This window comes from Podarcis erhardii (assembly GCF_964252035.2).
Source record: "Podarcis erhardii genome assembly, chromosome: 10".
NCBI lineage: Eukaryota > Metazoa > Chordata > Lepidosauria > Squamata > Lacertidae > Podarcis > Podarcis erhardii.
The window spans coordinates 42,780,943-42,804,510 of record NC_138500.1 but is presented as its reverse complement, the minus strand read 5'-3'; the positions used below and the strand labels follow the sequence as shown (position 1 = coordinate 42,804,510).

At 40.1% G+C, this 23,568-nt stretch overlaps 1 protein-coding gene across 1 annotated transcript in view; it reads left to right on the top strand.

Annotated features, from left to right (window-relative positions):
* The window catches only part of NAV3 (neuron navigator 3), a 440,591-nt gene that overhangs the window by 343,275 nt on the left and 73,748 nt on the right, over positions 1–23,568 (top strand). The window contains 1 exon segment of the mRNA XM_081879446.1: positions 1,661–1,780. Coding sequence (XP_081735572.1) covers positions 1,661–1,780 — 120 coding nt within the window.

Here is a 23,568-nt window from a genome sequence, read left to right as displayed (position 1 = left end):
GCACACTCATCCATGCCGTTTGTCACTGGTGTGCCAGTATATACTGTAAATGCAGGTGGACCACTTGCATGGGAAAGAGTTTAAACCCATAGAGAGCACCTTTCCATGGATTTTGGACAAAAGTCCTTGGCCTCCAGCAGGATAGCTCAGTTGGTAGAGTATGAGACTCTTAATCTCATGGTCGTGGGTTCGATGCCTGTGCTGGCAAAATGATTCCTTTGTGGTCCCTTCCACCTCTGATTCTATGACAACCTTGTCTGAACTTATAATGGATTGAACCTGAGATAGTGAACATATGGTCTTATCACTGAAGTCCTTCTCCTACCTGTATCCTATAAAGAATAGGCCTTAATTAGTCCAAGAGGTGTGCGCCAGTATAGTTAGTGTGTTAGTCCTTCTTTTGGTTGTTGGCAGCTGTGTGTATATATCATAATAAAAGAAAGATTAAGGCACCATTTATGGTCCTCCACTTTCACTTTTCTGATATCTGTCTTTACCAGGACTAAGTGTATGAGTCCTGGGTATACTCAAGGGTATATTCCACCCCATCCCCCTTTCATCATTCATTTGCTTCACTGAGATTCTCACAGAGTTGGCCAACTCAGCTTTCACATAGGAATTGGTCATATTGAAGCATTTCTGTCGAATAACTGCATCCCCAGCAAAACTGTCTCAGATGGAAGGAGAGTTTTCAAGCCTGAGGCGGTAAATTTTGACAAGCGCATTTCACATGGAAGCATCTCCTGTCAAGTGCTTTTCCGTGTGAGAGGACTGTACCACCTGACAAGTGAACAGCCCAATCCATTCCTAGTTACCATGGTTCTGTATGGCTGCTTCCTTTGTAGAGATCTGCAGTTCGATGTTTATTGATGCTTCTGGGTATGTTTACTGTAACACCAGTTTACCGTTCTCTATGTTACTCTATTCCTTATCTGCAAGGTAGGAACTGCTCCTCAGTCCTTCCTTCCTTCCCTTGCTACAACAAAATTCAAGCAGTTGTTCTCCTGACATAGGGGCAAACTAGGCATGACAGCTGTGGAAGGGGGCACTTCAAATGTGGACAACAGTGATGGTGTAGGAGGTTTCACCATGTATGATACAGGTACCCGTATGGTTTTTGTCATGGAACAAATAGCAGCTGTGGAGGTGTGCCTTTAATAAGAAAATCAACACAGTGGGGGACAGTTAAGCACCTACTTAATTGCTGGGAAGCATAAATAAGTATTCTGGAAGGGAGAAGCTGCTAGGCCAGAATGGTTGTCCAACTATGCCAGTGTTATCTACTCTAACAAGCAGTGGCACTTGAGGGCATTGGACAGAAAAGAATCTTTCTGCCTGATCCTTTTGCCAGGATTTAGACCTTGGAGCTTTCTGTAAACAATGCATGTGCTGTACTACTCAGTTATAGCTCTTCCCCTTTGTGCTGACTGCTGTTATCACGAGATGTCCTGTATACAGAGCTACCACTTCACATTTCGTTTGGTTCTTAGTAAGGTTCAACTTGATAAAACCCTGCTTTAGAGTTTAAATTCTGCAGATCAAAAACTTCATCTCTTTCTTTCACTCTGCCACAGGGCTGCATTGACAGTGCTATATATAAATAGGTAGCACCAGCTGGTGGCATTTTCTCATGATTAAAATTATATATTTTTATTTTCAGTTACATGACAGATGGAGGACTCAACCTGTATACAAGAAGCTTGAACCGAATTCCAGACATAGCAGCCTCCCGAGATGTCATTCAAAGAGGGGTTCATGATGTGACGGTGGATGCAGACAGGTAATACCTCCCTTTATTGTCTAAAAAACACACACCCAAACAAACAGCAAATTATTACAGAGACCTTTGAAAGGCTATTGACATTCCCCAGTGCAAGGCGTAACATTTTTATATGGAAATCTGTGAATCCGTACCTAACAGGTTAGACAGACATAAGTAATGATAAAGAGAAATCAAGATAGAATTGCGAATCAGAAGCTGTGGACAGAATACAGTTATTCCTGAAATACCCTAGCCTATGTGGGAGAAAAGCAATGCTCCAACAAGATCCCTTGCACCAGCAGCCACAGGGCAGGGGATCCCTGTGGATTGGTGCCTGAAACACAACAAAAATTGCCAAACAATCAAAACAGTTGGAAAAATTATGGTTCATCAACTGTATGAACAGTTGGTTTTTTTTATCATGAAGTATAAATGGTTTTTTTATCATGAAGTATAAATGCATGGGACTATAAATGCATGGGACAGTAGGAAATGAAGATGGAGTACTTTCTTGCTAAAAATGTGTGACACCTAGTACTGACAATGATTTTTTTTTCTTGTGTATCATATGTTTGCCAGAGTTTAAAGTGGCATTTTTAGCAGGAAAGCGTTTAAAGTGGCTCTTGCATGTATTTTCACTTTCTGATTTATTTTTTATTCCATCATATGTGCATGACGCACAGCGAGTGCATGTGTGGTGCAGCTCACTGGCCGCTTTTTAAAATGGGAACTGTAGCCTCCAGATTACAAAATGTTTACTGTTCCTGTTTTTAAGGCTTCCTAAAGTTCTTGTGCCATCTGCTACTGGATAGAGGATTTGGCAGTTGTCTTGGGCTCAGTTCAGGCTAATCTGCTGTGTTTTCTCAGCCAAACCACAGTCAACATAACAGTTTAACAATAAAATGTCCAGATTTCACTGATAGTTTAGTAACAAGCTTCTGAACTTTTAACTGATAGACTGGAGTGGCAGTATCATTTATCTTTTCCTGCAAAAAAATTTCATGCACTGATCAATTTTATGTTTTGTGTATGTTTATGTATTTTGTAAAGGCAGCCAGAGACAGGTTATTATTCAGACCTCCTTTAAATTCTTTTGGGGTGGGGTAGGAGGGTGCATGAAAGGAGTGCTCCCCCCCCCCGAAGAACAGTCCCAGTGTTCTTGAGATGCTCTGTTTGTCTACTGTTACCCTCCCAGACGCGGGTGGCACTGTGGTCTAAATCACACAATCAGAAGGTCGGCTGTTCAAATCCTCACAATGGGGTGAGCTCCAGTTGTTGGTCCCAGGTCCTGCCCACCTAGCAATTTGAAAGCACGTCAAGTGCAAGTTTATAAATAGGTACCGCTCTGGCAGGAAGGTAAACGGTGTTTCTGTGTGCTGCTCTGGTTCGCCAGAAGCAGCTTAGTCATGCTGGCCACATGACCTGGAAGCTGTCTGCGGACAAAACGTCAGCTCCCTTGACCTATAGAGTGAGATGAGCGGCGCAACCCCAGAGTCATCCGCGACTGGACCTAAGGTCAGGGGTACCTTTACCTTTACTCTCCCAGTCATCACTGTCACAGAAAGTGGATACAGTGGTTTATGGTGCAGCAGCCAGAGTCTAACTCAGGGAGATTTAGTGGGAGTGCCTGATAGGGTTGTGAACCTGAAGGGCCTAGAGGGACATGGGATGGGAATGGAATGACACTTGGTTTCTATAAATTGGGAAAAAGTTGGGTCAGTTCGTGGCCAAAACAATAGCTAGTGTGCTTTAATAACCCAGTTGGATAGCAATGTCTGGAGGCCTTTGAATTGTTATTAAAAGTGATTATGATAAAAAGAAAGTGCAAAGTAGAGGTTAGATAGTTAAGCAGCCACAACATAATGAATGTAACTGAAAGCAGGGGCAGACTTTCCATTTAAAAATGTGGGCGGGGTGCTCCAAAGAAGCAAACTGACATCATTCTGTCCCTAACCTCAGTCCCTTGGAAGCTATTTATAAATTAGAGGCAAGGTGTCATTTTCTGGCCAGACCAGGTGCATTTCATTTGTGGCCATGGAGTAACAAAAAGATACTTGTTTAATTTCATTGAAAAACTGAGTCCTATTTAATTGTTACTGTTTTACACACCGGCATTTAAAAACACAATGTTGCTGGGATTTCTAAATTGCATTTGATATCCATTAAGGTATTTTCTTTTTATGTGTTAGGGTGACAGTTGGTAAAGATAAAGGTTTGTTAAGGAGAGAGTGCTTACAGATATGCCTTAAATTGTAATCTTTGCAGACTCTCTGCTACAAAAATTGTTAATGGCACTGGCACTCTGCTTCTTTCCTTGATTTCTGCTTCACTCCCACATTTGCCTTTAAATGGTTATAAATTATTTGCTTGGAGGCTAGATTTTAATTTTGATTATCCTAGTTGAGGGGAAGATTTAGAAGAGTTAGAATTTTTTTTGCATCCCATTATTGCAGGAGAAATTGTCGATCTGTGTGGTACAGCAGGGAGTCTCAGATGCTCAGTGCCTTGAGTGCACCTGCAGTGCAAGCATTTTTTCCTGCAACTGATTACTCTGGGAAGAAAACAGATCCATAGTCTGTCTCTATTTAAACCTTTAATATCACAGCAAGATTTTGACCATTCACTAAGTTACTCTGGGTTTAATTGTGTGAATCATTTGTGTGAATGTGCTCATTGTGACAGTATATATCTTTGATTTTGGGAATCAGGAAATATACCATACTCCTTAGGTCAGCTTTCCCCAAAACTGGTGCCCTCTGGATGCTTTGGGCAGAATAGACTGTGGTAAGAGATGATGGGAGCTTTACTTATCTGTCAAAGTTAGCCTGCAGGGTAGACGTGGAGATGTCTCCCTCCAGCCTGTGTTGGTGCTAAACCCCAATACTTAGGTAGGCACAGCTGAGTCAGATTGAATCTGCCCAGTGTTGCCCACCCAGGTTTCAGTAATACATTACAGGTCTGCTGCCTCACCCAGGATCCAATTATGAATGAGCATAGGTCTCTTGTTAACCAGTCTGAGATTTAAAGGCCTACTTCCAGGCAGGAGGGCATGATGACACCATCCAGGGTCTTGCTAATTCTAATACAGTGGTACCTCGGTTTACGAACTTAATCCGTTCCGGAAGTCCATTCTTAAACCAAAGCCATTCTTAAACCGAGGGGCTTTCCCTAATGAGGCCTCCCGCCACCAGTGCCCTTCTACCATTCGGCTTCCGTTTGTAAACTGAGGTAAAGTTCGCTAACCGGGACACTACTTCCAGTTTTGCAAGTTCATATACTGAATATTTTGTAAACAGGGCTGTTCTTAAACTGAGGTACCACTGTTCTCTACAATTCTATGATTCTATGATTCTCCAGAGGCTGAGGTATAAGGGGTTGTGCCAAAGGCTTAATATAAAGGTGGATTTTGAGGATTTGAAGTAAGAAGTAAGACAAGTAGCATCGCACAGAAGTTCTGGAAGGCAGTTTTAGGCATGAGGTCTAAAAAGAGCAAAATAGTGGAAACAAAATACTTTGGGTGGCTGAAGATGGTCATGGGCAGGTGTGTACTGTGATATAAGAGCAGAGGCAGGAGAAAAGCCATGGAGGACTTTGAATGCAAGAAGGAAGACAGATTACCACTAGTCAATCTGACAACTAATTTTGAGTTCAGACATGGATGAGAGAGTGTGATGAGTGGTGGTGATGATTAATATGAAGATTATATTTGAAAACTCAAAAAACAACAGCAGAATGGGGACTAGGGCAAGAATAAACAAACATGGAAGGAATGAGCAAACAAGAAAAGAACTTTCAGTCCCAGAAGCTTGGTATAATCGTAGATCAACTTGTCAGACCATGATGATCTAGTCAAAGAAGAAAAACCGCAGGTCACAGCAGAGAACATAACTTGCTGTTTATGGCTGCAAAGAGAACGCTGTTGTATGTTAACCTCTTTCTTTGAAGAGCTTTCTTTCATTCTTATCTGACACTTTCTGTTTTGTAAATCTAAATTATGTCACATCTAAGCTCCTTTTGATCTGTGGAGCAGAAGACGAGCCTCCCTCTTCAATAGGTTCTCATAACAGAGGTTTTTCAGTCTTACCACCCTTGTTTTCAGCCCCCTGAGCCAAGTTTCTTTTAATAACAAATGTTTGCTACAGTAAAGCTTGCAGTTTGTTCCCTTTTGAAGTTTCAGCCTTAATCACAACTGTATCTAATTGTTAAAACATGCAACTTCCCATATCCCCTCCTTGCTGTACATAAATAAACAATCTTGTCACAATAATGTAAGCGGGCTCAGATGCATAAAATTAACAATAAATTTTACAAAAGCTTCTTTGTACTAGTAGGTAAATACTCTTGGTATTTAATGCTACTAAATGGATAAGTTTATCTCTAGGATAAAGCTCTTTGAAAAAGAAATCATTAAATAACTCCGGGTGCTTGAAACTTGCACAGAAGAGCAAACATGACTCATATTGGTTCTAATAGTAGTATTATGGAGAGCAGCTGCCTTTGATTTGGGGCGCACTGTGACATAGATTGGATAGATGCAAGGGCTAAATGGCCACTTTAGATTATGTGATTCTGTTTAACATTATGCAGGTATTGTGACTGTGCACCTAAGCAGTTAAATATTTTTAGTCACTTTGGAACAATTATACCTGGGAACATTTTTCAAGCTGAAACCATAATATAAAATGGTTGGCTACACTAGATACTGCTGAGTGGGTAAATTCATTAAAGCAAAAATTGCTTTATTGGATTTTAAAGGAACGTGTAGCTTTGAAAATAATTGCACTGCCTTGGGATGAATAATAATTGATGGAGCAGGTATTTGCCATTCCTCGTGGTGTTTTATGCAGAAATATGCCTTAAAATTCTTAGAACTTTTTGCTAAACATAGTCCTCAATTTTAAAGAGGCATACCTTATTTGCTTGCACATGAGATAAACTGTTGGCCCAGTGGCAAATTGTCCAGGAGGGGTGATAATGGAAAAATTGCAAAGATGAAAGACAGCAGAGACATTTTGTGGTTTATTTATTAATGGTTTCTTTAAATATCCTAGGAATAGATATTTTGTACCAGTCTGAATAAAGAGTATTTAAACAGCACTGCCCGTGGAAGGCTTTTGCAACCTTTGTATGTTAGGCAGGAGAGCAACTAGCTGGCTTGATGATAAAACCTAATTTAGTACATTCAGAGCTTATGAATCTAGACTTAACAATACTTGCTGATTAGTTAAATAGATGACATCAGCTCTGGTTTTTCACTTAGTGCAAACATTACTGAGAGATGCAGTAGAGGTTTGTTCTCAGAGAGCTGTATTATGTCACTTGCTGGTAAAGCGTCCAGGAGAAGCTTTGGCCAGTCTAACCCTGCCGCACATAGTACTGCAAGCAGACTTGGAATACCTGTGCGAAGCCTTCTAGTGTCCTGTAGATCTTCCATGTTAATTCTGTAGGAAATTTATGCCCAAGTCAGACTGGGTGTGTAATAGTTTTTCAGGAATCTACATACTCACACTGACATTTGTAGGGCTGTTCATATGGCTGCTATAAAATATTTTGGAGCGTATACGTATGTGTAACAGCTTAGGACCAGGCTACTTAAATATTACTGTGTTCTGCGGGACCCTGCAGATACCATCCTATAAGGAAGTCTATTCCTCATGATGTCATAATTGGGTCTAACCAATGGAACGCCCTCCATTATATCAGAAAGATACCTTCTCTGTTGTCTTTTTGGCATCTGTGCTTTTAACAAGAAACCAGGCCTTACGAGGTATTGTTGAGGTAATTGGGCATGTTTAGCCTGGTGAAGAGAAAATTGAGAAGTGATGTGATAGCCAGATTATCTGAAGGGCCTGTCACATAGAGCAGGCTTGTTTTTCTGCTGTTCCAGAGGGTAGGACTCAGATCAATGGATTCAAATTACAAGAAAGGAGATTCTGACTAAACATTAGAAAGACTTTCTGCTGGTAAAAGCTGTTTGGCAGTAGAAAGGACAGCCTCAGAGTGTGGTGGACTCTCTTTCATTGGAGGTCTTTAAACAGAGATGGGATGGGCTTCTGTCAGAGATTTTTGCTGTGATTCCTGCTTTTCAGGGAACTAGATGGCCTGTAGCATCTCTTCCAGCTCTAGAATTCTATGATCCTACAGATCCTTCTAAATGGAGTTCTTCATTGCAGTTTGTACTGATGTTGGAATAGAAGAGACAATATTTGTGTGTGTGTATTTATATATGTAAAACAGTTTTATTATATTGTGAATGACTTTGGGATGCCTCATGGAAAGCAATTTGCAAATAAAATAACTAAACAAATAAATAATATGGACCATATAAACAGCAAAATTAATTGGAAGAAGGCTTTACTTACTGCAAGAGAAATACACCACTGATACCTTCAAGCAGATTTTAAGAAACTTAAAAATAATGATACAAATAGCCGGCTGTTGGTTTTTAAACAGTACATGTCTCATCTGCTATGAAATCTCAACAACTATTTGTAGTTACAGCAGTCACAGCATGAAATGATGTACTGCTATCAAGCATAGTATCAGAGCAATGAATTGCCTTCAGCAATGTTTTGAAAAGGCTTTCTTTTAGGGAAAATATAGTATGCCTGGGAGGAAACTACTTAAAGGGAATTCAAAGCTTCTTAATGGCTGAGAATGTTTCTTCCTCTTTTTCTTCTATTAAAGGTTAGGTTTCTTGCATTACATGAATGTTGTACGTGATCTGACTTTGTATGTTGTACATGATCTGACTCTTCTGATGGCAAAAGCGTCTTTGAATTGATGATAGATTCTAAGTGGCTTCCTACCACTTTGAATGAAAATAGCTATTTCCTTCTTGTTTGGAAGGCCTCCTTTGTTTTTAGGCAAAGAAACACTTTTAAAGTTAATGATAAATCAATGCTGTCAGGAAAACGATTTTGTGAAGGAAGCAGGAATTAATGTGATACTGTAACTGGACTTGTAAAATGTACACTTAAAAATGCAAGAGCACACTGAAGTTTCTAATGAAATCGTCGTTCAACCTCTCTGGTAGACAACAGTCCCATGGGGACCAAGGTCATTGTGCCTAGTGCACTCCAGTTTTTTTTGTGGGGGAGAGGGGAGGGTTAAACTTATTATTGTCTTAGTCGGCCAGTTGCCTTGGTGTAGATAAACAGGGAAAGTGTAACTGCTGTGATTATCCTGGCTCTTTCAGTGGTTTAGTAGTTCAACAGTATATGAACCATTGTATCCTTCTGGGATTACTAAGTACTGTTTTGCTGTGATTCTGGTCCTTCCTGCATGGGTAAAGTCCCAGGAGGCGTTGCTAGGGCCTGCTGCTCCACACTGTGGATTTTGGTATATGGGATGATGCCACAGGGTTCCAGTCTCCTTACTACCTACCTGAAACCTCTTGAATCATAGGCTGATGGGAAAAATTTCAGACAACTTATGTTTACACATGTAACTGGGATATGAAAGATCCCATGAGGACTTGAGAGCATGTATGCAATGTTTCTGTATAAGTCAGGGATGGAATACATACTGGGAAACAAGTTGCCAGCAGTGACCAGTATAAATTCTGTATAGCTGAATATCACCTTGGCAGTTTCTTTTGCCAAGGTCCATATTGTGTTCTAATACTTTATTGTATTATTATAATATTTTAATCCTGCCCTTCCTTCAGAGTGCCATCCATGCCTCTCTTCCCACCTCCATTTTATTCAGCTCTGTGACATAGGCCAAATTGAGAGATTGTTATTGGCCCAAGGTCACCCAGTTAGCTTCATGGCTGAGTGGGGATTTGAACCTAATTCCCTCTAGTTATAGTACCACCAATACTCTAGCCACTTTGCTACACTGGATCTCTACTTTTTTAAAAGTGCATTTATTCATTTATTGGCTAACACTTTCTAGCACTGCTTTTTCTTTGGCATATTTACCAAATCTCTTTGTTATTCTCTCATGGATAGTGTTAGTTGATTATTTTTGAAGTGCCCTTATCTTCTGCTTGCATGAGTTGATTGACTGTGTATTATTAATTGGCTGCCACTATCCCATGCTCCATTGAGAATACTAAAGTTCTAATCTCTGATCTTTAAACAGTTTCTTATAATGTCATTTTGAAGCTCTCTTGCTTCCTGCATTTTTAAAACGGAAACAAATATCTTCTCGAAATAAGGCACAGTGTCTGGTTCCTCATCTTTGTCGTACACAAGTCAAAACTGAGCATTTTCATATTGTTCAGCCTCTCATCAAGTTTGAGCTGGTTTTGCCTGAGACTGAGTGCCTATTAAGAAATCATGAATAGTAAGGAAATAGAGGGTAAGCGGTAAAAAGATTATCATGTGGACAAAGTATCTGTACATGGAGAGGGCTCAGTAGAACCCACTTTTTTATCTTTCTCTTTGGTATCACCCACTCTATTTAAAAGAGAGCAGTTTCATTTTCCAGAGGGTTGGCAGTGCAGCAAGGATTTTAAATAACAGGATTTGCATGCCCACATGTGCTGCCAGCCATCTGTAAAATACAGCTTTTAAAATGTGTGTTTTTATTCCGCAAAAGGGGCCACTGAGAAAGTGCGGCCATTTTATGACCAGCCACCCCTGGCCACTGCTGTGGCATTTGGCATGTGGGAAGCAACAACTCAAGTTCTGTAGCCCATCAGCTGTGCATGAAACATTTTGCAGCATCTGTATGAAATATTTACATAAGCTCCACAATGTCAGTATGCATCCTGATCTAAGCAAAATGTTAAGCAGAAATGACCTTAACAAATGGAGCAACAATGTAACTGTGTTTTATAGCATATCAACAAGGAACCATGGCAAGCCTGTCTTGAAAGCTAGTGCATGGACAATGTCACTACACACTCAGAAAATGAAGTGGGAAAAGTGTACCATAGTGAATTAAGCAGTATAAAAATGTTAATATTGGGATAATACTGCTATATTAATGCTTGATGTATGATTAATTAAGTAAATCCGCTCTTGACGGTTTTGTTCAGAGTTCCTATTGTTATAACAAACATGGAGTGTTTGCTTGGCAAGAGGATCTCATATATCTTAAGTGGCCAGAGTATTATACTTTAATTATATAATGATCATACCACTGTGATGTTTCTGCTACCATTTAATTAAAGGAGCAGTTATTCCATGACGAATGAGTACTCTGGCATTAGTTTGATCTTATTTGTTCGATTTTGTTTTATCATTTTTGTTTAATTTACATTTCCTCTGGCCTATGAAACAATGGATGTTTTAACGTATCAGAAATTAAAAACACCTATGTGCCAGACAGTACATGACTTTTAGCAGAAACTCATGGTTTGAGACTGAGACTAGCTTAGTGAACTACCTGGAAACACCACTGGTGAAGGGTCATAAAGCCCTCACAAAGATGGAATAAGGGAAGCAGCATTGGTCTCTTTGATTGGCAGACAATATGAAGCCCCCGGTTTGGTCAAACCTGGCTGTCAGCCACCTGACCTAGATTTTAGTATCATCGCTCACAATTCCAGCTTTATCAGCTCTGCTAAATTATTTATTATTTCTGGTTTTGATGGCCAGATGTGTACATAGACTCCCTTGTGCCTTTGGCAAGGAGATGTATCAGCACCCTGCCATCTCCAGGGGGGAAAAACTATGACATAATTAATTTACCAAATGACTCTTAAACTAGGTGTCTAACAGCAAGTAAATCACACCCAGTTCAGTGGTGCTTACTCTCAGGAAAGTGGGTACACAGGACTGCAGCCTAAATCCGGCAAGCCAGAGGCAAGAACTTCTGACAATACCTCGCTTGTCTTTTCATTACTTCTGAGAATGAAAGGCACTGGTTTTGGAGGTTGCACCTCAGTGCAGACTTTATTCAAAAGTAAGCCCCATTTTAGTCAATGGCCCTTGCTGTCTGGTAAACATGCAGCGATGCACAAGCTGGAAATTGGTCAAGGTGGGAAAGAAGCCAGGGAAAAGTGACTTGGCTGTGGTAAATTAAGAGCCTAGCTTGACATATCTCAGTCACCACATCTGCTGAAAGGCTGCCTAATGGCAAGCAGGAGGTGTTAGGATGGAAGGCCAAGCAGTGCCATCCTTACAGGGAGCCCTGCTGCACAAACTGCCATTGCTTGGGAAGGGGGTTCCACATGCTAGTGTCTGGGTTCCCCTGAGGTGCTGAGAGAGGCACAATTTTTGCTCTCCCCACCTGCACCCTTGCTGGCAGCCAACCCCTAGATATGCCCCTGTTGATGGCACAGTGTGTGGCCCTTGAATTCTTCCTCAACATCAGTCACTGTTCTGTACGCTTCTAGCCTCCATTCCAATATAAAATCTCTTTAGCTGCCAAGACTTATCCTTTCTCTGCCTTACATTAGTTCTGTTCTCCCCAAGCAAGACCATACTTTCATGCAATTTGCTGGGAAAAGCCAAAATTAAATGCATGCAAACTGTCCATAAAGAATACAGCTCACACCTATTTTGTATTTGGGAATGTGTTTCCACAAAGCTCCAAGCCCTACTGCGGCATCCATTTAATGGTTCCAACAACTGCAGCTCAAGAGGAAATCTCCCTAAAAGTATATTCTCACTTGTCGGCATAAAGTTGTGATATATTGTGATAATGAAGAACTCTGAAATGCAAAAGCAGCATTCTGAATTAAAACGAATTGCTTCTTGTTTAATCTAGATCTCTGCATCATGATTTGTCTTTGCAAATGCTAATGTCAGCTTTGTTGGTTTTCTCTTAACATTTCCAGCAACTTGATTTCCACAGCTTGCACAGGCAGTTTGGAAATTAAAAAGACCATGTCCAAGATAGCTATCACAGAATGCAGTCCATGCATGAGTCACAAACAAAGCAAAATAACGTTGGCGGATTAAGTGCAAAAAATATGAACAGAGGAAGACATTCCTCAGAAATGAAATGTGAATATAAAAGTAGATCCCTGCATAATTGGAAATAGTGGTAAGATTCAAAATACTGTATTCAGTATAAATATTTAGCATAAATTATACCAAATGCATTATATCCACACTGATTTCAGATTGTATTAAGAAAATATTAGATTTAAGTCTACTGTCGTCTCCTTACTTAAACCCATGCTAGCAAGACAGAGGGGAAATGGCTGTTGGATTTCCTTGCAGATATTCATGAAGCACCTACACTTGTTTTTCAGGTAGGATAAGGGGGAATAGATGTGAAAGGGGAAAAGAACTTAAGTTGGATTCTCCAAATATGAAAGCACAGGTGTTGTGAATCAATATGCTGTTTGTCGGAAGCTTGTCTAATAATTTAACACAAAAGGGGAGTCAACAGCTGGAAGCAACTGCAGTGGCAAGGAGCATAGCTGCTCTGGAAACAGGCAGTGTCAAAACACACCTCTGCTACAGCAATGCTGTCACCTCATGTTCACCCAGAAATCTCAGCACAGGCTTTTTCTAATAGCGCTGAAGGAAAATTTTCAGCGGCAAACATGTCATCTGTGACATAAATTCGACAGAGGTCACTGAGGAATTCTTTTTATATCAGTGGGAAGCATTGCTTGAAAGCAGACAGAGCTTCCCAGGGCTGTGCATTTGCATTTTGTTTACAGTTGTGTGCATGCATATATAGCGTCTTATCTCTAACTCTAAATATCCAATAAAATTATATTGTTCTTTCCATAAGTGTTCAGATACGGTTTCCTGAAAAATACTGCAGAGGGTCTAACCTTCCCCCCCCCCCAAAAAAATTACACTTATTTGCAGAACTGAAAAATAACTGGGGCAACATGGAATGGAAATGATAGCATTTCAAAATAAGTACTAAAACGTCATTTTTTCCACAATCTAAAAGAAAGCTGGGCAATAAGAAAATAAGTGCTGAATCATTATTAATGGTGTTTTTGCTCCCAGCACGCTATTAATGTATCACTATTATAATTGGAATAGTCTCACATCCTAATGTCAAAAAATCCAATAACATTTTAAAATTGAAAAATGAAAGCATTTGATAAGAACATAATGTTTAGATTCATTTTCTCCATTTGCAGTATGGTTTTTCAACTTACACTACCACATGCAAGTCACTAATTCTAATGCAGCCATTGTTAGGTTATTCATTGAGATGACAACAGTGCTAATGAAATACATTTTGCATTAATGGCTCAATTATAACACCAAAGATCACTTTGTTCCTGTTAAAACCACTGGTCCCCTCCCCCCACTGCAAATAGAGGCAAATAGTGAATTAGGTCTATACAGTGGTTTAAAATAAGAAAAAGCAGGCTATTCAACAATTTGGGAAATTACAGCTGTATTATATGATTTGGCCTCATGTGAATGTTAAGCTTTATGCAGCATTTATATGTGGCTATATATTAGATTTATCTTCTCTCCTGGTTTTAATCCTACATATAGGATGCAATTATCACCTAATGAATTCTTATTACATATAGCAGTGGATGGACGTCCGATTCATTAGTCTTCTGTAAACTGACTATGCTCCCTCTTTCCTGTCATTTTACTCTTCACAGAAAAATTCTGTAATGAGTTGACACATGTACAGTTTGCTTTTGCTGCAGCTTTTCATTTCATGCATTAATTTACAATAACTTTTGCCATCCATATCATGTGCATGGGCGTTTAACCATGGTGCAAGTTTCTGAAACAGGCAAAAAAAAATTAAAAAATATCTGTTCCTTTTGTCACTGCAAGGAACCCAATTTTTCATTGGAGCTCCAGTTCATTTAAATTTATATTGCAATGAACAGCTGACAGCTCTTTGGACTATAACAGAGGCCTTAAAAGAACAAACCAGAGAGGGGAGGAAAAGATAGAGATGGATGGATCTATCAATTTCAGTTTCTCTCTCCCCCCACCTCCCAGTTTTAAGTTCAGTTCTCCGTTCATTTTGCATCAGTTTCCACATCAGTACAGGTGCCGTACGAAGGCATGACTTCTTATAAACAGAGAGCAGACACTGCATGACATTTCAAAGACAGAATTTGCATGTACGGGTAAGGCGACCCCTTAAGTAAACTGGTCTCAAGCCTTTAGAGATGATTTGGGCAGACACAACGATAAAATACATAATAGTGTGGTACTTACCGTACTTTTCTGTGTATAAGACTATCTTTTTTTCTTTAAAAAATCATGCTAAAAAGTTGTCGTCTTATACATGGGTAGTGCATAGCGTGGACATTTGATTGGTTGCTGCCATGGCTCTCAGCGGCTATTGTGCATGTTATTGGTGGCTGCGTCAATGGGTGGTGTTGATTGGCTGGCGCTCCGGCAGTTGAGCAGGCGATTGGCGATGGGACAGATGGGAGGCGGATTTTGTAATGTGTGGGTGAGAGATTTTTAGCAATCCCCCCTTTAAAAAGCTCGATACCCCTGGGTAATCTCCCCCCAAAAAGCTCGACCCCTCTGTGCCATCTCCCCCCATTTTCTTAAATATGAGTCCCCAAAAATAGGGGGTGTCTTATAGACGGAAAAGTATGGTAGTTACCATTCAACTTAGCAGCAAAGTAGAATTGCTTACTTCTGTGCCTTGTATACGTCAAAGATGAGCAAAAATTGAATACATGACAGCATGCCATTTTTCCCCAGCATCAGGATGCAGTTGTGGGGAAAATGGCACTCTCTGGCTATCACTGCCTAGTTACCAATTGTTGCTATGCTTCACTCAGCATGCTTACCTGAAAGGTGAGGCTGAAAGTGAACAACTGAAGGAAGGAGGGAGCAGAAAAACTACAAAAATAATTGTCTATTTGAACTAGGAAAATGGAAAGCTGCCTTATACCAAATCAGATCCTTGGTGCTTCCAGCTCAGGGCCATCTGTACAACTGGCAGCAGCTCTCCAGGATTTTGGGCAGGACTCATCTCCCTTGAGATGACCAGGGTTGAATCTAGGAGCTTTTTCATGCAAAGCAGATGCTCTACCACTGGCAATAATATTCCTGCAAAAAACCCTCACTGGGCTCAACAGTGAAGAGTGCTCCACATTTAATATACCTTGCAGTGCATTTACAAGCTAGCCTATATATGTGTGTGTGTGTGTGTTTTAGCTGAAGGGGGGGGACTTCATTAAGCAGCATCTTTTTAGTAAAAATCTTCACTCTTTTTCAAGTTCAGGGAGATAAAAGTAAAAGATGTGAAAAGATAGAGATATAGTAGTCTGGTAGCTTCCTCCTCCACAAACCCTGGTAATAAAAAAAACAAACAGAAAAATCGAAATACTATCAAGGCATAATTTATATGGGGATGCCTGAGTTGGGCAGAATCTTCAACGCTTTTCCTTTGCTCTGAGAGAACCTGTGATATGTGATGGTATTGATTTTTATAGCTCCTTCCCCAGAAAGCTGTATGGTGTTTGATGTTCCTGAAAGTTAGGTCACCTAAAAGATACTGCATGTCCATCTGGATCTCAAGTAGGAGCCCCTGAACCATGTACTGATCATTCAAAAATGAATGTATATTTCCTATGGAAGTGAAGACAGCAAATTATGTATATAGATGGAAGGACATTTACAAGAGGCATAGGCGAACTCGGCCCTCCAGATGTTTTGGGACTACAACTCTCATCATCCCTAGCTAACAGGACCAGTGGTCAGGGATGATGGGAATTGTAGTCCCAAACATCTGTAGGGTTGAGTTTGCCTATGCCTGATTTACAATATCATTAACACAGCCACTTTTAAAATCATACAATCAAGGTGGCAAAAGTGATCCCCGCCCTGTTAGGTTTCAATATGGTTATGTATAGAAAAGGTTTAAGTAAATGATTCCGAAATAGATTATGATTAAATATGTTTAACATTTAGATTTAGAGGGGGAATTAGCTATTCCTGGAGAGGTAGTGCTTGATTTCCTTTTTCCATATTATATTCATGAGACTTTTTTTTGCAGACAGTGGCAGCTTTAATCAGTCTCTAGTATCCAACTGATAAAGTGATTTCCTTGGCTGCGTACTGTCTGTTTTTTGTACAGCTCTGACCTTTGCATGTTAGATTGTTGCTGCTCTCAAGTGAGCTTTATACCATGCACACCGTTTCTTGCTCTCTTGGTTTAATTTATTACCTTCATCAAAATGCAGTGGCAATGTTAAGTTCAGTCGTAGCATTTGCTACTTTTGTTAAATCTGCTGCCTACCCAAACCATTGCATTATCCTTTGCCACTCATAATTTCCCCAAGATTAAAATTTAGATTATGGTTAATCGAACAATTATAGCTGCCCTCCTAGGAAATAGACACTTCCCAGCTCTAGCCAAGGGGCAGTTTCAGGTATCCCCAAAGCTACCTCCATGTGTCCAGGAAGGAAATATGGGAGGTTAATGGAGATAACTGGAAGGGTAAAATTGTGTTGATCCAACCTGCAACCTTTTTTGAAATGAGCAGTTTTTACATAGAACAATTTAATAATTTCTCATGGATTACATTGATGTAGAGAGCATCAATCAACAAACCAACTCCTGGGGTGGGGGCAGTTGCCATTCCTGCTCCCTTTCCCTGTATTTGCCACTGCCTTGTTTCACCCTTGGCCATTTTGAAAGCTCTGAACGGAGAAGATGCACAATTGCCGTTGCCAAGCAACCTTAATGACACTATTTTGTGCACCTCCAGATGGTGCGGTCCTGTACATCTCTGCTCAGAAGTAAGCTGCATTGAATTTCTGGGAAAGTGTCTCACTGCATATATGACTGTCCATATATAAAGAAGAGGAGTAGTGGGCCGAGCTGGAGCCCTAGCAAGGATAATTTCTTGCCCAGGCTGTGTCAGGGGAACTATGTTGACACATTTATGTGCATGTGTTTGTGTGCAAGCTTTATATAGAATAAGTGTTAAGGTAATGGGGTAATGTGATCTTTGTCATGCAATGTGGTCCTCTGAGATGGTCATGAGCCAGAACACTTGAGCCAGGACACTTGATCAACAGCAGGAGATAAGTCCGCTATGTAGTAAAACAAGGCACTGAGGCAGCAGCTGCAGAAAAATGTCATAAATTGCAATAAAACTGGATATTGGAGCAAAAGATCTGAGCCTCCAGGCGTGGTAATGAAATAAGAGCACATTGAAGTGAGAGCATCTTAGTACATCTTGTGCCCCAGTTGAGGCCTGGAGTACCCAGGAGCCCAGAGGCTAATTCCTGAATCCTGTCTACCTGCACCTGAATGAAATACCTGGAAGGAACAGGATTCTATACTTTCAACATCAGACCCTTCTCAACCTCCTCGTGCTAAGGAAGTGGATATAAAAGTAAATGCCCAGTCAAAATCAGATGGGCACAAGGGCCAAATCTCCTCTGTGCACAAGAAATCTCTCTAGCCGTTCCGATGATTGTTACTCTCATCCTTTGCACAAAACAGGCTTGTCAACACTTCCATTTGTCCCGTGCCTAGAAAGCATGGGTTTGAGCTGTTTTCCCCTTGCCTTGCTACTTTCCAAGGGAAAATGCATTCTTTAGTGTTAAATCAGAGCAAGCGTCAGTCTGGGAAAGCAGCGGGGAGAGAGGAAGTATGGATGAGCCCTTAAAATTTGTTTCACGAGCATATCCACGTCCCTGGATAGGGGTATGTGTTTTGCATGAGGCTGTGCACCTTTCCTTTCTTACATTAGCCCTACATAGCTGTAGTAAGCTTCCATAGAACCAGACTATGCACATGTGTCTTAAGGCCGTGCTGTCGTGCTGAGAGGAAATAAGCAAGAGAGAATACAAAATCAACTTTCTGTTTTAGGGTAAGCAACCATTTTACACAAGGAGATATCTGCTCATGGGATTTTGATGGTTACTTATAGACGAAGTTTGATGTGTAAACTGTTCACATGTATCATTTTTGCCCCTCTGGATGCAAGCAATCAAGTTTATCAGAAGACTTTCGTAGAATTATCCAGTGAACCATTTGCTAGTATGAACACACACACACACACACACACACACACACACACACACTTACTTCCAGAAAGTTTACATATATTCTCTACAGAGTATTTTGATCCTCATAGCAATTATGCTCACCTTCTCGATATATCATGTTACAGTACACTACACAGATTTTAAAGAATAGTTTTCTTTAAAAAACAAAAAGAAAATCCTGTAAGTATGGCTGTTAAAAGAAGAATTCAGTAATAAAATTATAAAAGGCGTAGCCTGAAGAAATGTATTGCTTATCATCATTTAACCACATTAATATCTGGTTTCAATTATACCATGTACATAGATAATTCTGTGAATGCTTAATAGGGAATTTAACCAATGACAGAGAATTATGGACAGGGCCTATGTACTGTATCAGAATGGGCAACTTGTAGCCCCAATACTTCTCAGTCATTCAGCAAACCCAGGAACTGAATCCAGTTGTCAGAAGGTTTGTCATGCATGGCCAGCAGCAGAGTTGCTAATTGCCCAGAAGTATGTTCTAGCTGGCCAAATTTTTGCTTTGGGACCAGTTCCCAATAGTAGCATAGACATGTCTGCATGTCTGCTACATTCGGTCTCTAAAATTATCCCTGGTTGATAGAAGCAAGGGCCATGGCTGTTTGTTTACTCACTAGTTATAAAAAATGGTGTGCACCTCGGAAAATAGACAAATTCTGTGCTCAACGTGCCCCAAACTGATGGACTCTGTCCCAAGAGTGGCAAGAAATCTGGGCTTCTTTGCCTCTTGTATATAGTGGATTGGCTCAGGGATCCACCCAAACATGTTCCAGGTTTTAAAATTTATTTCCATAGCAGGCAGTCCTAGTAAATAGGCATTATATATGTTTTCCACAAGCTGCTCACAGACCTTTAAGACTGCATACAGGATTGTCTTATGCCAAGCATATATTTTGGATTCATATCCCTCCTCTAAACACCACAGAGAAGCATGAAACAAAGTGCAATTAAAATACAGTAATCATTTAAATGGGATAATACGATGAAAAAAGGAGAGGACATTTATATTACTACACAAAAAAACTTAAGTATTTCATACATAGGAAGAGAAAGTCATGAACTCCAAGCAGATAAAATTTATATCCAATATATATGGAGTATTGCTGCCTTTGTTTGTAAGGTTTTTGATAAACCAACAAATAGGTGCTTAGTTAAGTATTAAATGGGAAGAAGCAGAAAGTTATTTTACTTAATAACTGAAAACAAAGAATCAAGGTGACTTGCTCATTTCTGAGCTCCTGCATTTTGGTCTAAATTTAACTTGTGTTAATTAACTTGTCAGCACCTGTGTATGAAAAATGTAAACACTCTCTTGGCTGCAAGCTGTATGTTTTGCAGCTAAACAAAAAGCATCTGAGCAGTAATTTTAGCTGAAGTGTTGTTCCTGTGGGTTATTAATACATCACTGTAATTTCTTGATGGAATTCTTCCATTGTGTTTAACTTTGTGTATATGTGTGTGTGTGGTCTTCCCATGGGTTGGCCACTGTAAGAACAGAGTGCTAGACTAGGGGAAGTCATGACCTGATTCAGCAGGTCTTTTCCTTTTGTGTGTGTGTGTGTGTGTGTGTGTGTGTGTGTGTGTGTGTGTGAGATACATATCTGGAGTTAAATATTTTTGAAATGCACTTAAATGTTATGCCACTAATCTGTTTTGAATATGATGAAGGATAATGAACAACATATTGTTTGCCACTTTTTAATATTTGAGAATCTAGGTGCAATCTGTTTCATTTTGACTTTGTTACCAATCTAACAGATAACTTTGTCAGATACCTGTAATACTCCAGTTGTACTCTTATTTCAAACAGAAATTGAAGTTAAAAAGTTTGACTCCCAATTAAAATTGAATCAGCAGATTAGTTTCTCCCATGCTGCTCTTGCAGAATATATATCTTCTTTCAGGCAGAGAATTTTAAACACTGGTTCTCCATATTTGTTTAATACATGCGGTAACTCAGAAATAGTTGAGGGGATAATTTCATGTGTAAAACAAGATGCCCTTTTATTAAATGGTAAAATGCCTCATTTTATTTCGCTGTATGTTTCAATTTTTCCTAAACCTAAAGGGAAAGGTACCTTAAAGAGTAATAGACAATGGTGGTTCCATTTGTTTATTCCTATTTTTTTCCCTAGCCACATACAATTTAGCTGTGAAAATGGTGATGAAATATATTCTATGACCCTGAAGTTATAGGGAATTTATGCTTCAGTGGTTGCCATGCTTGAAAATGACAGGTAATGCATTACGCTTGCTGTGGAAAGGAAGGTAAAGTATGAGTCTAACGGCCTTCATAGGCATTTACCTATGAAGATAGAATAGCTGTTATAAACTTCTAGAAGGATTCATTGTCTGGTCTGACTTGTACAGACAGCAGCTTGATTTTTATGTAGTCTGTGCCATCTTGAATCTGACTAGACAGGGGTAGTGCTGCTGCTTTATGACTCATTAGCCGCCATGCCCAGGACTGAACACAAAAATGGTTGATGTATCGAACTTGGTGTCATGGTGATGAAGGCAGCCTTCGCAATTGATGTTTAATGGTATATTACAGAGAGGTTTTCTCAGTAAAATGCTCCAATTATTTTCTTATCTGTCTACCTTAACGAGCTAGAAATAATTCATAAGGAAGTTAGTGAATCAGTTATAAAGTCCTTTTCCTGCCCTAATTCAGCTCGATGGCTAAATTTAGGTTGTTATTTAATGAGCATAGCTGCTTATGAGGCCAAACTCCAAGATTCTTCACCTTACTATCGATCCGTAAAAGAACACATTTACCTCTGTCATTGTGTACTGTATAGTTCTAGAATGGCAAAAGCACTTAACACCTGACCTTCAAAACTTGTAGGTGTTTATCTTAAAGGTGTTTTCACAAGTGATGGTAAAAAAAGGCCTATTCATATCTAGAGAAATGTGCCACTTGAAAATACTAGCTCAGGATAGAAGGTGGGGAAAAAGCTAATTTAAAATCAGCCTCACTTATAAAGTGGGGAAATGGGAAAAGGTGATTTAAAGTATACAAGGAACCTTTTTGTCTGTGGATTCAGAATTCTTCCCCCATCTGCTACTTCTCTCTCTTCCCTAAACTGTAGTCCATTTCCTAAAACAGGGATGACATGGCTAACCTTTTTTGGGCTGAGGGCCACAAAGATCCAGGGCAAACCTTTGGGAGCCACATTGTCAAAGTGGGTGTGGCTGGAGTGTAAAGATAGGTGTGGCCAAAGTTTTAAAGCGAGAATAACAAAAGCCAAAATTCCTCTCTCCCTTATTTATTGATTCAATATGTTATCAATAATTAAATTTACTGAGCTATATGCACTCCACCCTTTATTCTGTTAAATTCTTCTGCTGTTCCATTTTAGATTCCCACACGCCCTTCCCTCCTTATTCCATGTTCAATCAACTCATTTGTGCCCAGTAATTGGGAGTGGGGGTGGGGAAGGAGTAGAGCAAAGGGTCTTTCTTCACTTCCTACAGTTTCCTCCAATCTCCTCCAATGAAAAAACCCTCAAAGACAGGTGGAGTTTTCCTGGCGAGCTGTCCCTCCCCTAGAAAAACTCTCCTCATTATTACTTGATGGACAATTCCACTGCATTGCACCAGAAGCACCTACTACTGTGCTATTCAAGGCAGAAAGCCACAGTGAATCAGGACAGAAGGCAAAAGCATTGCTATTCACCATTGTCTGTTGAGCAAGGTGTTGGAGAGATCCATATCACCAACGTTGCTCTAGTCTCGAGGTTTGAAAACTCTTTGCTCACACTAGCACCCTGAGAGAGCTCAGCAGACCACCTGCTCCTCAGCCTCACCTCCTGCTCACATTTGCACCAGTGCAGCAGCTGTATTGTTTGGGGGGGGGGCATCAGTAATTGCTTCATGCACAGATATGGTCCGTGGATTAGCCCACCCCCTGGTCTTAAAATGAGGTTATCCCTCTTCCAGGCTCCATTACCAGAGGTCAGCACAGCTGTAACGAAATCAGCTATAGGGAGGTTTCCTTCAGAGGAAGAAGTAGTGGATGGGACTTGCCTGTGTGTGCTTTTTATACTTTTAAATTGCACTCTGCCCCTGCTTTACATGTGACTGCTCAAATTCACATCTTCCTCCATGAAGTTTGGCCCATCAGATGAGCATGAAGTGCTTGAATGGAACTTCTGATGACCTAACCCAGTGATAAGTTCATTGCATGAGTTTCAGAGAAAGTCGATTAAATCTAGCAAATATAGCAAACAAAATTAATGGCACTCTCTAATTTGAGATAATTATTTTATCTCGCAGGCAGTTGCTTAGGGAAATTCTTATTTAAGATAATGGCATGTTTCCAATTACACATGGACATTATCATTGACATGATACGGCAGCAGTGAAGAGTCTAAACGTTTATTGTAAAAAATCATGAAGTCGCTTTGATTTTTTTTTTTTAAACAGCAGTTGTTAAACATTCCTCAAATGATTGAGTTTCTGCCTACAGAAGTCTTTCTAATCGCTCAGCTCCATCATGTCTGGCCACCTCACACCTCACCCCACCAGCTTCTTTTAATAGATTGGGGAGGGTGTACTGTTCATGCAACAGCTGTGAGATGAAGCAACAGCTGCATTTGCTTACACATCAAGAAGTGTCACAGAAAAGGCTAATGTGGTACACTCAAGTGAAAAACAGCTTTTCATAGTGTGGTGGCTCTCTTTCTTGATGTGGGAGTCTGCAGATGGTAAAACGCCTGCCATGACTGTGCAAATCAACTAAAAATCTGGCTGACCCAACTCCATTTATCAAGTAGCTCAACATCTACTTTTAATGGTCACCTCTTACTTAAACTAAAACTTGGACACAGCCCAGAATTGTTTTTGAAGTGTGCTACTGAATTATTATGGGGGGGGGGTGTCTCTAGAGAGTATGGAAAGCCTGGATAC